The sequence below is a fragment of the Mus caroli genome, unplaced genomic scaffold (genome assembly GCF_978045245.1).
Source record: "Mus caroli unplaced genomic scaffold, Mus_caroli_1 scaffold_8, whole genome shotgun sequence".
Lineage (NCBI taxonomy): Eukaryota > Metazoa > Chordata > Mammalia > Rodentia > Muridae > Mus > Mus caroli.
The window spans coordinates 54,717,943-54,733,455 of record NW_028227263.1 but is presented as its reverse complement, the minus strand read 5'-3'; the positions used below and the strand labels follow the sequence as shown (position 1 = coordinate 54,733,455).

Genomic DNA, 15,513 nt, shown 5'->3' with positions numbered 1-15,513 from the left:
ACAAATGTCTGTTTAGAATATGTTCTTTCTGGACACATAGGCTAGTGATATTTCCCTATTCTTTATGAAACTTGCCTGTATCTTCAACTGATATAATTAACAGAATACAATTAGAAACCAGGGATAGAACCCATTCAGTTAGATCCAGGCACTGTGTGTAAGAACCATAACTTCTCAGCTTTTGATTGCTTTTGAAAGAGCTGGTGTGCACAACTCCACCTTGTCAGTTTGAGATTATGTCTCTCCAAGGCACCTAGGCTGGCCTTAATTTAAAATCTTCTTGCTTCAGATTAGGTGCTGGGATTACAGAAACTTCTCATTTTTAACTTGTATAGAAACTAAAAATTTACTTTACCACTGCTGTTAGCCGGCCTGTTGCTACTACAGCTAGACTTATTTTCCTTCCGTTGTCTTTCTTACTACAACTTTCAAAAAAACTATAAAGTTCAATTCATTTTCATTACAGAAAGCTAAAATGGCTAGGACCAGAAATATTCCAACAGCTCAAACACTACCAGACTGTCTATTTTACGGCTTTATCTGATTCACAGGTCTGGCTAGGCTTAGGACCATATCTCTGCTGGGTCTAATCTTTCCTGTGGAGCTTAATAGCTTCGGCGATTTACTCAGACTCCAATCCTCAGTTTTCTCCTATATAAATCTAGATACTTACATTGTTGGAGGATTCTTTGAGATTTAGTGAGATATGCGTTAAACTTTCATGATAATTCTTAACCAAATAATGTGCTTAGTCAGGATTACTCCCACTCTTATGAGTGTTGTTGAAATTTTGAGTGTGGTCCCAAAGTAATGTCTGCTCTCACAAGTTACATAGTGCATTTATATAATATCTTAATGTCTTTTTATTGTATGTGAGATTGACTAGATAGTACATCATTTCCATTTAAATATGACTTGACATTTCAGAAAGATAAATTCAATCTGACAACAGCATCATAAAGGTGAGGTGTCTTCGACTCCTGCCTGCTGATTCTTACTGGTAGCTATTTGTAGTGACACTTTAGCCATATTCAAATGGGAGTTATAATTAAAATCAGAAATCATCTAATCCTTCTTAATAATTGCCCTGAACTTTGGTGTAAGTTAGAGAGTTAGGTGATATGACCAAGTTCCATCAATTGCAGATACTACTGCAGAGAGCAGAATTGTGGGGTCCATGCATGTTTGAAAGCAAACAGTCCAAAACTTCCTATGGAGTAGGAGTGGATAAAGAGGAGACAGGAGATGCACATCTTCCAATATCCAATTTAAAAAGAGCTATTCCATTTTCTGACTTGTTGATAATATCCGCTGTAAATAACACCAATTGAGGTTATAGTTCATGTGTGTGGCTGCTATTTCAATGAACACATGTCTGAGAGTGCGGAGGAAAGAAAACTTTAGCCTGAAAACTATCATTCACTTCTAACTTCAGACACAGTTTCTCTCTGTCTATGTCTCTATCTACATCTGTCCCTGTCTCTCTGCCCCCTCTCTTTCTGTGTGTGTGTGTGTGTGTGTGTGTGTGTGTGTGTGTGTGTGTGTAAATGAATATGAAGGTATGAGGAGGACCTCAGGCATGATTTCTCACAATACTACCCACTCTGCTTTTGAGTCAGTGCCTCTCACTGGCCTGGTATTCACTCATTCTGTTAGGTTGACTGGATGTGAGTCCTGGGGACCTCCCTGTGTCAAATCCTCCCAACTGAGGAACTATAAGTATGTGTCATTGCTCCTGAGTATTTTATATGAGTCATGGGCATCAGACTCTGTTACTTGTGCTTGCACAGTAAGCACTTCACCAATAAAGCTATATTCCTGGCTCCAATATTCCTTCATTTCACTCTAGAACACTGTTGAATACTGTGCCTAGGATAATAGGTGAGTTGAGCAAGCAAAATTCTTGTGTTACATACAGAATAGTTGGCCATTAGAACGCCTGTTCAAAACAGAAAAGCCAAGAAAATCATATTCCTGCCCTAGGAAGCTAAGGCAGCTGCAAGACCAGGAACTGGCTGGCATTTCAGATTTATAGTCTCTTGGCTTGAAGAACAAAGAGTCTATTGCTTAATGACAATGTACAAGGACATCTGTATAATATCTTCTCTGCTACCAACAAATGCCAGCAGCAGCTAGCAAGCCTCTGTTTTCTAAATACCATCATTTCTTTCTTATATATCCTCAGTGATTTTCTTCATTAAAATAGATTCCTAGCAAGTATTTATCTTGAGGCAAAATGAAGATGAGCTAGCTTGTTAGGTATTTAACATTATCACAATTTTAAGATGAAAAAAAAAAAAAACTAAAGTATTTTCTACCTTATTCTTTTTGTCACCCAAACCAAGTGCTCACTTTCAGAGACAAGGCTTGAAGACCGACCATAGGCATAAACACAACACAATCAATAACAACTGCTCAGCAATGAACAGAATCACAATTCTCAACCCTCTTAACACTTCCTCTCACTCAAAAGACTTATCTTACGTGTGAAATGTTTTATGACTTTATCCATGACTTCATCTACATTTCAAGCAGTGCATGATTTAGAATTAAATTATGATTAGTAGAAGTAAAAGGAAGACTAGTTTTTTTGTTTTTTGTTTTTTTTTTTTTTTGTCCTGGAGTTAGGAATTATGAAACATGGCGAAAAGTGAGACAAGAAGAAAGAACCCGGGGCAGGTCTCTGCTTCCTTTCAAGTCTTTAGAACGCTTCATTTTTTTTTAAATTGGATATTTTATTTATTTACTTCTCAAATATTACCCCCCTTTCCAATTTCCCCCTAAAGTCCCCTTATTCCACACCCCCCCTCTGATTTTGTTTGTTTCTATTGCTAGTATCAGAAATAGGACCCAGGACTTGGTGACTGCTGGCCGAGTGCCCTATTACTGAACTATAACCCCAGATTTTCTATATTAAAATCTTGGGGCCACAGTTAACCAGTTTGCAAGGGAAATGTATAGACTATAAAAAATTGAATAAGAGGATGAGGAATCAAAATTTAATGAAAATTCATTCTGATGTACAATACCTCACAGATTGGCCAGTTCATTAGACACCTATTTATATCATTCACCCTTGTCTCATTTAACTTTTGTCTTTCATTTCAGCTTGTCTTCTTAAAGTCCATATGGTAGGATGGTAATAGCAGAATAAGTCATGTCCCTGATGGTGGAATTGCACATCCAGCACCAACCCCTCTCCACTCCCCAGTGCTTCCCAGTAGGGTAAAATTTATGATGAGTGAAATCACATCCTGATGAAACACACTCTTAGAGGTCACCCATTGTACACTTTACTCTTCAGCTAGAGTGAACTTCTGTGAGGGGTTGTGAACAAGAAGTGAGTCAGCACTCGGGTGATTTTCTGTAAATCTGCTTCCTACCTTAATTTGCAAAATAAGGGAGAGCTGAAGATTGGGCAGATAAAGGGAAGGTGGAGGAGAAGGTGGGGAGAAAGAGAAGGAAAAAATGAAGAGGGAGAGAATGCAGAGAAGGAAGAAGAAGAAAAGTGGAGCAGAAGCACATGGCCTGGAGAAATCACAAGTTCTAAGGGGTCTCATCGATGTGGTATATGGTAGTGTAGTGGTAGAGCTGAGCAATAGATGCACAGCATGTATTCATATTAACTGAGTTGTGTTTTCATTGTCCAGGCATAATTCAATTGGAGATTTACCACAACATTTGACTTTTGATAGCCAGGGAGGAAATACTAAAGATATCAAGTTGACCTTATTATAAATAACTTGAAATACTTTTGTGCCAAAGCAGGTAATTATGGAGTAAAATACAAAAAAAAGTACTCATTGTTAAGATAAAACATGAGATATTAAATGTGTTTAGTTTGAGTTAGACCTTAGGCAAAAGCATTGTAGAAGTCAGTTTGCTTTGTCCATGATCTTTGAGTCCCCACCTTTCCTCTAAATTCCATGTTCCTCCAAAATCTTCAGGTTCCTATAAAATGTATGGTAGGATCATAACTTTGGGCAGTGCTGCCAGCAGCTGCCTACTAATGGATTTTGAGTCAAGATGAGAAGTCTTCATATCTACTAGTTATTAGTGTAGTGACCTTGGACAAGTTGGGTTAGAGGCCAGTATATCACCCAGCTCGTCTGTGAAAGCCATAAAAATTGAGGTCATAATTCTTCAGGTGGTAATGAGGATCCAAAAGTGTGAGCTCAAACTGCCTGTGTATGCTCTGAGAACCATACACCTTCTGCAGAGAGTCCCTCTTGATGGCTATACCGTATTTTAGAATAATAGAGAAGGGAGTCCATCAGTGTTGTGCAAGAGCTTTCTACAGAATGAAGCCATTGTCCTTTCTACCTATTTCACTAATCCTGTTGTCTTAAAGGTAAACTCATAAATCTTTATTTTGCTCTTATTCTAGTTCCATAGAACTAAATGCCAACCAACAATCATTTTCTATAAATAGGGTAGTAATGAAGTGAAATGTGGGGTTTACCCACCCAAACAGTTTAATTTTTGAGAAGAAATTATACATATGACATATGAACATATGTACCATCAAAGCCTTTTAAGCAGAAAGATTAGTGATTGCTCACCTTTGGTAATCAGCTGAACACACTAGAGAGAGGGAAATTCCTTTGCAGAAGTGTCTGTGTTAGATTAGCCCTCAACATGTCTATGCAGCTTTTGTTTGATGAATGTTAACCGATTGATATAGGAGGGTCTAATCAATAAGAAAGGTATCTAAATATGAGGCTGGGAGTAACACAAAGCACCATTGCCCTGTGGTCTCTGATACAGTCCCTGCTTGAGCTCCTGCCCTGGCTTCCCTCCATGATGCACCTTAACCTGTAACATGAAATAAACCTGTCCCTCCTCAATTTGCTTTTGGTCATCATGTTTATCAGAGTGTCAAAAACCAAAGTAAGACAGAACTGAATTTTAAGGCCATGATGCTTTCATATATCTTATTTTTCATAAATATATATAACCTAGTATGAACTGTAATCATACAAGTAATGAGGGCTTCATAAGTGTTGGGGTGGGGTAGAGACTTGATATGCTAAGAGGGGGAAACTCAAGGAGAATTTTGGATATTAGATTGCTCTTCTGGGATAAAGAATTTGGTTAGTTTCATAAGAACGGGCCCCCAATGGAGGAGCTAGAGAAAGTAACCAAGGAGCTAAAGGGATCTGCAACCCTATAGGTGGAACAAAAATATGAACTAACCAGTACCTCCCAGAGCTCGTGTCTCTAGCTGCATATGTATCAGAAGATGGCCTAGTTGGCCATCAATGGAAAGAGAGGCCCATTGGTGGTGCAAACTTTATCTGCCTCAGTACAGGGGAATGCCAGGGCCAAGAAGTGGGAGTGGGTGGGTGAGGGAGTGGGTGGGGGAGCAGGTGGGGGAATTTTGGGATAGCATTGGAAATGTAAATGAAATAAATACCTAATTTAAAAAAAAAGAATGGAGACCACAGCCAGGCATGGTGGCACACACCTTTAATCCCAGCACTTGGGAGGCAGAGGCAGGTGGATTTCTGAATTTGAGGCCAGCTTTGTCTACAAAGTGAGTTCCAGGACATCCAAGGCTATACAGAGAAACCCTGTCTTGAAGAAAAAAAAACAAAAAACAAAAACAAACAAACAAACAAACAAACAAACAAAAAAGAATGGAGACCACAACTGACTTAGAGTATAGAAAAAGAAAGACAGAAAAGCAAAGGTGCTGTATAGGCATGCACAAGTATGTTCTTGTAGGAGCGACTCCTGCCAGGTGGAAAGAAAGGCTAAGAGGAAAGGCAATCTAAATAATAGAACCAGGAGATTTGCAGCTCTTGGGAAATTTACCATATCCACACCATGGACGGCTCTGAGAATAACACATATGGAATGAATCAGTGATTAGAGTAGATATGGTTCCTGTGGCAACAGCCACGCAGTCTGAACCATACCTGAGGTCTGAGTGTGTGAGTTCATTTTTCCTGGGATTGTCACAAAGCATTTATGTAAATAATGTAGGGCTGGTGAGATGGCTCAGTGGTTAAGATCACCGACTGCTCTTCTGAAGGTCAGGAGTTCAAATCCCAGCAACCACATAGTGGCTCACAACCATTCGTAACAAGATCTGATGCCCTCTTCTGGAGTGTCTGAAGACAGCTACAGTGTACTCACATAAAATAAAATAAATAAATCTAAAAAAAAAAAATGTAAATAGAGATGTTTTTTCTCCCCATGAATTGGGGTTTGAGGTATTGTGGGTGGATAGTAACGCAAAGGGGCTTAAGAATCAAAAGACTTGGGTTTGAGATCTGGCTTTGATTTACTCTAGATGACTAAGTTTGGCAAATTCACTGAATCACCATTAGCTTCTGTTTATTTATCTATAGACAAGAGAAAACACAGTCATTCTCGCTGGGGTTATATAAGGAATAAACAATGATACACAACATAAAATCTTGCCCTTTTGCCTGGCACAGTGGGAACCTGGTCTATCAATATTTTTTCCTTCTCTCTTCCTCTGGAAATTTAATTAGCAAATATGAATGAACACTTTATATATGGTGTGAAACATAATATTGGTGTTTGAAATAATTATCAACTTGTGTTTGGTATTGATCTCAACATCAACTTTTCATGAGTCATTTATTTTAACTTGTGTACTAAATACAACGAAGAATGAGGAGACAGTACAGGGTCTAGAGCCTCCATAACTAACTGTCCAAACAGTCTAATCCAAGTACTGGTGAATCCAATGGAAACATAAAGGAAACCATTTGATTCCCTGGTCCTTTCTGTGTCTCGTCTCCAGACTCCATGGTGCTGTATGCACAAAGGAGAAAGAGATCATTAATTTAGTCTAACTGAGTTATTTAGAGTATCATCAATTTTCTGCAAAGGATTTCATTTCTTTGAATGTTATTTTATCTGTAGTTCTGGGAATCCTGGGTTTCAAATATGGTAAGTGAAATACTCTATTACTGAGCTGTAACCAATGCATAGATGTCCTTGTGTTAGAGGGTCGACTCTCCATAGAAAAACTTTAATCCAAGGGGCTGCAATACTAACTGTGATTCTGATGAAGAAATTCATTGAGTAGAATAGACTTCTGTCTACTCATCCAGTCTCTACAGGGTTAGGAAACTAATCCTGTATAGTGAGTGGCTAGGAGTTACTGTTTTGGGAAAAATATTGATAGGTTCAAGATCTTTCTGTTCCAAGTTGAACATTAGAAAGGTTATTTCACACTGTTTAAAAAATCCATTAGGATATTTGGTTTTGTCGTTAAGAAAGTTCATGAGAAGGAAGGAAAGACCAACCAGACACTGTCCCACCCAAGGATCCATCCCATAAACAACCACCAAACCCAGACACTATTACATATGCCAGAAAGATTTTGCTGACAGGACCCTGACATTGCTCTCTCTTGTGAGGCTATGCCAATGTCTGGCAAATACAGAAGTGGATGCTCACAGTCATCTATTGGATGGAACACACGGCTCCTAATGAACGAGCTAGAGAAAGTACCCAAGGAGCTAAAGGAGTCTGCAACTCTATAGGAGGAACAATAATAATGAACTAACCAGTATCCCCCAGAGCTGTGTCTCTAGTTGCATATGTAGCAGAGTATGGCCTAGTCGGCCATCAATGGGAGGAGCGGCCCTTGGTCTTGTGAAGATCATATGCAGGGGATCATACAAGCGAATGCCAGGGCCAGGAAACAGGAGTGCATGAGTTGGGGAGCATGGTTTGTGTCGGGGGAGGGTATAGGAGGCTTTGAGGATAGCATTTGAAATATAAATGAAGAAAATATCTAATAAAAAAAGAAAAAGAAAGAAAGTTCATTGCACTCAGGAATATAAAGCTGTACAATCATGAGTTTTAAGAGAGCCTAGTATATAGACCAAGAAACTGTTTCCAATAAACAAACAAACAGTGTGAGAGAGGGATTCAAATGGAATTGGTGTTTCAGAGTTGAATTTGTTCATGTGAAAAACATAAACCTGCTATTCAGTATTTCTATTTTTGAGCAAGGCTGATGATAAACGAGGTAGGTTGCCATGTATAGTGTTTGGTTTGGTTTGGTTTGGTTTGGTTTGGTTTGGTTTGGTTTGGTTTGGTTTGGTTTGGTTTGGTTTGGTTTGGTTTGGTTTGGTTAAGGAGGGCAAGATCCAAGGTCTTGGCTTCTTCATCTATTAGAATATAGTGAAGTCCAACTTTAACAAGTCCAACTTTGGACTTTAACAAACCCTTATGCATTCATGTTGCTTTCTTACCCACTTTTCTTGCCTCTGGTCTTTTGCTGTGAAGAGCATGCTCTGTTCACTGCAGATTGCACATAAATTAGGTGACAAGAATCCACTGGTGAATTTAGTAGCACTAGCTACTAGTATGGGTGGTTAGAGAGCATTGTACTTACCTGGTTGGTATTATGGAGAAGGGACTGTGAGACAACAATATTTTAAAGAGCAAATCTAAATCCTGTGACAACATAACGTTCTATTTTTAGGGCTTCACATGCATTATTTTTCCACATCACTTTTTGAGAAATAGGTTAACTAGAAAATAGCATTGTCCCATTTTTTAAAAGCAGTAGTTTGCAGTAGATTAGGGGACCTAGAAACCTTGTGAGAATTGGGAAATTGAATCTCAGTCAGTATAAAGAGAAACTTCTCTTCAGAGTATAGAAGAGAAACTCCTAATTTTCCAGGCCAGAAAAGAAAAAAAAAATAGATAAATAAAAAGGAAAAGGGAAAGGGGGAAAGGAATCATTTCAGTCTGCTTACCTGAAATTCAACAGATCAATTAGAAAATTGGTTTATGCCCTGGAGAGCAACACTTCTCATGGATCTTAGAACTATGACCTTAAGCAAATGAGTTTCTCAACTTTGGCTTCTCTCCTTTCCTTCTCCTGTTCTCTTCCATCCAACTCACACCTCTCTGTTTTCTATTTCCCCTCTCCTTTCCCTTACTCCACCTTGCCTTCCTGTCCTGTCCCCTCAGCCCCTCTTGTTATCACCTCCCTTCCCCTCCCTTCCTTTTATCCTCCTCTCCCCTCCTTTCTCCTCCCCTTCCATTCCCTTCCTTTTCCTTCTTTCCTCTTTCCCCTGTCTGCACTTTCTAACCCCTAGCTTCCCATCTTTCTCTACTTTTTTCTGTTTCTATTCAGTGATGAAATACCATTTATTTTGAATACAGCAAAAATCAATGCATCAATTCATATTAAAGTATCGCCATCACTGATACCTAATACAATATCACTGATACCTAATACAATAGTAGCCTCAGTTCTTATTCTGAGTAATCATGAGATCTGAAGCATGCCACTTTTGTTTCTCTATTACCTTGTTTGTAAAATTAAAGAATGAAGATAAACATTCCCTATCTCAGCTTTAAAATCCTCTTGTTTTCCCACCTATAAATTACAGGTAATCGTTCCTTTCTCATAATACCACAGGGTGATTCAATGAGCTAATTCATATGAAGTTGATGATTCACTAGTGCATATGTAGTGGTTACCCACCCCGCCCTTTAAGACAGGAAGCTAGATATGGCTGAGTGGTGGTATCAAAAGTCTTCAATTGACATAGGTTCCAACCTTGAACCTACTTACAGGTTTCAAATGATTCCTTCATCTGAGAAGAGAAACCTGAAAGGGTCCAGGGATGTGTAGACCCAGCACAGCAAACTGACTGGAATAAGGAGAAGGAAGCAAAAATTTTCACTCCAAAGGAAAACAAGAGTACAATTTGGGGAAAAGAGAAATGATTTTTCTTTCCACAATTCTTGTTTCTATATAGGCCAGTTTAGTAATAGTGGCAGTGAGAAAAAAAAAAAAAAAACTAATACAAAACAGCAGCCATCTTGGAATACCCAATCCAGTCCTCAGTACTGGGGTCTTATTTCAGACCTGAAAAAAATGTATGGATGATAATCCCAAATATGCTACTTTCCCCTCTGGGATCAAACTCTAATTCAACTGGGACTCGCCCTGCACATAGCTTCTCTGTGTATTGTGAAATTAAAGGTTGGCTAATAGGGTATCTAGCAGAAGCCAGTGAAAGCCAGATAGTTTTTCAGGGAAATTCCTGGCCCCCAAACTTTCTCTCCTAAAGGGAGTCAGAACAGGAACTCAAACAGGACAAGAAACTGAAAGCAAGAGCTGATGCAGAAGCCATGGAGGAATGCTGCTTAATGGCTTGCTCCTTGTGACTTATTCAGCCTGTTTTATAGAAACCAAGACCACCTACCCAGGGATAGCCCTGTCCAACATGGGCTGGGTCCTACCATATCACTAATTAAGAAAATGCCTTAAGTGCCCTCCTACAGCCCTCTGTATACAGGCATTTTCTCAGTTGAGTATCTGTGTTCTGACTCCCTTTAATGATTAACAAGGGTATGGAAGTGTAAGCAAAATAAACCCTTTCCTCCCCAAGGTTCCTTGGTCAAGATGCTTTATCGCAGCAATTAACAAAACGTAAAACAATCATGAACTCTGCAGCATATCTTCAATGTGTTGGCTTCCTTACTAATGTGATTCTCTTGATGGCATGTCCAGAAGATTATCTTTTGCTATTAAAAGGAAACTAGCCACTAAAATCTCAGAATGCTTGTGTAGATTGTGAAACACAAAGGCAGAAAGGAAGCTGAGAAGAATGAATAACATCATCTCATAATTCACAAGTACTGCTCTCTCCACCTGCTTCTTGCTTTTTTGTGATTAACTTCACCTAATCCTGCTGTAATCAGACTTCCTCCAATGAAAAAGGATGAGAGGTAAAGGGAAAACCACTTGCCCTTTACTGTTTGGGTCACCCAGAAAAGGTTGCATTTCTTAATCCTTTAAATTTTCCAATCCCTACCTGGATTTACATAAACAGCAGCCTTAAACCCTCTAATGAAAAAGAAATTAATTTTCTCTCTCCAAATATGTTCAGTGCCTCTTTCCAGTTAATGGAAATAAGCATATGGAAAAGGGAGGCTGGAATTTGAGTCACCAGTTTGATTGATGGGTTCAATTAACTATATCTACTATGAAACCAGAATGCATATATGGGGCAGTCTGGAGAGGAAACTTAGAAAGAACCACCAAAGCAACAAGAGAACCTATTTTTAAAACTCAGAAATCCAACCAAATCCATCTAGGCTTGACTTCTGACCCTTGCAAAAGTCAACAGGGAAACAGAAGCCAGAAAGAACAAATTATATATATATGAGTAACTCAGATATTACTTGGGAAATGTTTGATCAAGTTTATAAAGATATATAATGCCTTCATTGAGTCCTCATCTGAACTTTATAGTTACATTTAGTCTGTAATTCCTAAGGCCCGAGGATATAGACTAAAGGTAGACAGCATATCAATGGGCAAAGCCTTTGTTTTGATACTCAGCCCTACACAATTAATAACAATCATAATAACATTCTTCTGTTCTTCTGTATATACAATTCATATGGAGAATTCTAGAGAAGTATATAATCTCTGCTAATTTTAAAATATAGAATCTTGTTGCAAAGACAAAATTTACATATGGAAAAAGGAAAAGAGCACAAACAGAAAGTTATAGATAGCACTGCATAGGAAATGAGCTTTTAAATTTATTCATGCAACATAAAATATAACCTACAAGAAATAAAGTTTAAGTGAAAGCACCAGACCAATTCAATTTGCATTTAGTGATCAATGCTATGCTTGATAACAAAGACCAAGTGTAATATAAAGGTAGTTTTCGATTGATTTAAAGATAGGATACATAGGCTCGTTTGTGACTCTCAGGGACAAAATCAAAAGGCTAGAGTCAGCAAATGAGAACTACAGTATAATATAGACATGTGAATAGACAGAAGTAAAGACACAGTTGAAAGTCACATAGAGGGTAAATAATAGATAATATGTAGAGATAAATAAGGTAAATAATGATAGAGAGATAGAGAGATAGAGATAGATAGAGAGATAGAGCGATAGAGATAGATAGACTGATAGATCCAAGATACTGTGATTATATAGATGCTTAGTAGGGAAAACAGTGAATTTTGATACCCTTCCAAAACAATATTTACATTTCAGTTTTCATTGTTTTTCCTGAACTTCAATTTTTCATCTTTACATGGCTATAGTGATACTACTGTCTTATCAGTGTAGCTTTTTGGTGATTAGATGAGAATGTGTTTTCTGTATCACATAAACTCATTATATCATTATATACATACACACACACACATATGTGTGTGTGTGTGTGTGTATAATAAATAGTGACATTGTTTTCACTATAAACTAGCACAGCACTGAGATCTCTGAAGTCTAAATAGATTACCAACCATCATATATATGTGAATGTTTATATTGACAATAGTCTATCATTAGGAACATTTAGAAATATTTAGCATTAATCCTAAAATGTAGTTTCTAAGGTGCAATCACATTCATATCCTCCTTTGATGATTAATATTTTTAACATGATTACTGTTATTTCCACTCCCTAGAGGTTAATGATCCAGGGGGTCTTATTACAGGGTTATAACACCAAGAACTTGTCTAGTCCCCAAAGTATTTAATTGAGAAATTGCTGCAGCAACTTTGAGCCCATGTCTCTGACTCAGGCTGTTGACCATTCCAAAATTCTGTTTATAGACAATATTTTTAGGTTTGGGTATATGTGATCTACCTTTCTCCAAGGTCTCTATCACCTACAAGGTACTTATTATAATTAATAACATACTGTGAGTATCAGGTTGACCTGCTATATAAATACGTGCATTAAGTTTATGTTCATTATTGCTAGTCTTTTGGGTTAAGAAACAAAATTTTGCCACCTAAAACCTATTGGAATGCTGCAAGTCTATTCATTAGGATTCCACTCGCATGGACTGACATTACAGAGCTGTTAACTCTGTTAACTCCAGAGGGCACAGCTAATGAAATGTCCCAAATGTTGAGCACTTGCCAAGACACTGCACCACATAGGACAGCTCTCAATTAATCATGATGAGAGTATTTTCCCCTATCTAAATGAAATCTGTAATTTGGGATAGAGATTAAAGATTCTTTGGGGAATGAATGAAAGGTTTATGTGAAAGTTCTAGAAACTTGAAAATAAAATTAGATCTACTCAATATTCATGAAGTCAGATTGGTGATGCAAATAGATTGCCATCTCTTATTTTCTAATGCCTATGCTTTTAGCATGCCTGTATTAGTTTTCCGCCGGTTCACATTCAACTTTACAGGGAATTACTGGAAAGTATACAAAATGTTTTTAAAAACAGAAGCTTACCATATCAAATATGAGTTTCTGTCACCTCTGACTTTTAAATTTTGTCAATGTTCATGATCATAGATACTTAACTGTAAAAGGATGATGTAGCATATGGATGAGAAATATTTAATATTTGTAAGTGATCCTGTATTTCATCCTGTTTTGTATACTGTTATACACTGGCTTAAATACTAATCAAGATTTGACTGTGCTTACTTAAGAGAAAAATCAAATTTCTTCAGCAAACTCATTTTATAAAGAAATGGCACACATTTTAACTCCCATCTGGTTTAATAGAAATACCTCTTAGGTAGCACAAACCCTAGGTTGTTGTTTAAATCTTAAGAGAAGATTGATGTGACATCTATGAATGATTAATTTAATTTACCTTATTAAGCATTGGGAAGAGGTCCTTGAAGGGAGGGGAGGTGTCAAAACTTAACCTCCTTATTTCAGGATCCAACACCCACCCAGTGCAGGTACCAGACCTCAGGAAATGCTTAGGGTGATCTTTGTTAAATAAGGTAACAGAACTGGTTTCTGAAGAGAATATTGATTACTTATTTTTTTCCTGTTTCTTTTCTTTAGGCTAGCCCTGCTCCTATAATTGTCAACACAGACACTTTGGACACTATTCCTTATGTAAGTAACATTTTTTTTATGAAGACTTTATTTTAAAAGGCTGGTGGTACACAACTGAATTTAACAGTTACTGTGTAATTAGTTCTATTGAGTTGGGATAATCTGATAAGATGATATGCATAATTGGTTTTGTGAATTTTCTTTTGTTGTCTCCTGAACCTCGGCTTAGTCATACAAATATTTCTCTCTTTTGTTTGGATTTTGTAGAGTGACCAGTCATGAGAGGGAAAAGCATAGGCAAGTGTGTTAAAAGATTGTGTGGTAGGTGGTTCCCTGGAAAGAGTGCTAGTGGCAGACATGGCTAACATCATTGTGTTTCTGGCTAAACAAACATTTAGATAAATGTTTATTGCATAGACTGGAACCGAGTTGATAAATAAATATTTGATAGAGTCTTTGGGGCTCCTAATTAGAACTGGAAGGAAATTTTTTCAGGTAAATTTTCCATGTAATAAAATATACAAAATTGTGACTATGTGGACAATGAAATACTAAGGGTACCACTGAGCATGAAGTAACAGGATGGGGTAGACTACCAGCCGAGACACTGAACATAATCATTATGATGGCCAAAAATTTGGGGATAGACTCTAGCTCTAGAGACTGGCAACACATTAAGTTGTAGGAGAATGACTGCCATTATGGATGCCTATGAGTGTCTGAGATACTTGATAGTGACCAGGGGCAAAAACAAAACAAAACAAACAACAACAACAAAAAAAAACATCACACATCCCTGCAGACAGATGATGTGGAGCAGGTAGAAGTGCCAGTGTGATACATGACAACAGCTTCCTGGCCTTTAAGTAAGTAAAGCATGTGAAGTTCTTATATTTGGCACAAGGCAGGTACTTGCTACTCACCAGATGTTCTAAGAAGCACCAAGCAAATCCCAGACACAGATGAAAAATACAAAGCACATGGCTCTCTAAAGGGGACAGCAGCTACTTGAGGCCATCTTGACAAATCATATAACGTTTCAAGAGAGATTGAAAATGTTCATCTTTATGTAAACATTTACAGTTCCTGCAGACAACAAATAAAACAAAGCATGTCTCATGTGTGGGATGCCATTTTAGAAATACATACCGCCCAGAACTGGTAGTCTCATGCAGGTTCTACAAACCAGTACTTAGACACAGGGAACAGCATTCCAGAACTAGAATACAGGGCTGGGACTTGATTACAGAACAAATGACTAAACTGGAACACAGGGTCAGGACAGACATAAAAACAGGCTTGGCTTCAGGCTGAATCACCTGAAGTTTTGAACTAGTGTCCTGTAAATCTTCCTGACCAATAATTGTTAAGGACTAGAGGGAGAACTTGCTTAAACTCTCTAACATGAATCAAGAAGGCTATGCAATGTTAAGGGCTCTGTAGAATGAAACAAAGTAATATATTACAGTCCCTTGGTGTCTGCTACATTTTTAAATCATTCATCCTACCTTATTTTCTGAATGACTAACATTGTTTTAAGTATTTAAAAAATTGTATAATTTAGTAATCCTCACAATCTTATGAAGCATAATCTATTAATTTTATATCTTAAAAATTGAAAAAAAAATATGTAAGGTTCAATTTGTGTTTTGAGCTTTAGTAAAGTTTCTTTTACAGGAGAGAAGCCCAGAGGGCCAAGAGAGTGAATC

The 15,513-nt window shown here is 37.7% G+C and overlaps 1 protein-coding gene across 19 annotated transcripts in view; it reads left to right on the top strand.

Moving 5' to 3' along the window:
- Dlg2 (discs large MAGUK scaffold protein 2) overlaps window positions 1–15,513 on the top strand; it is a 2,003,181-nt gene that overhangs the window by 1,296,131 nt on the left and 691,537 nt on the right. For all 19 annotated transcript variants that reach the window (XM_085841537.1, XM_085841534.1, XM_029479404.2 and 16 more), the window contains one exon: window positions 13,811–13,864. In XM_085841537.1, coding sequence (XP_085697663.1) covers window positions 13,811–13,864 — 54 coding nt within the window. The remainder of the gene's footprint in view (window positions 1–13,810; window positions 13,865–15,513) is intronic.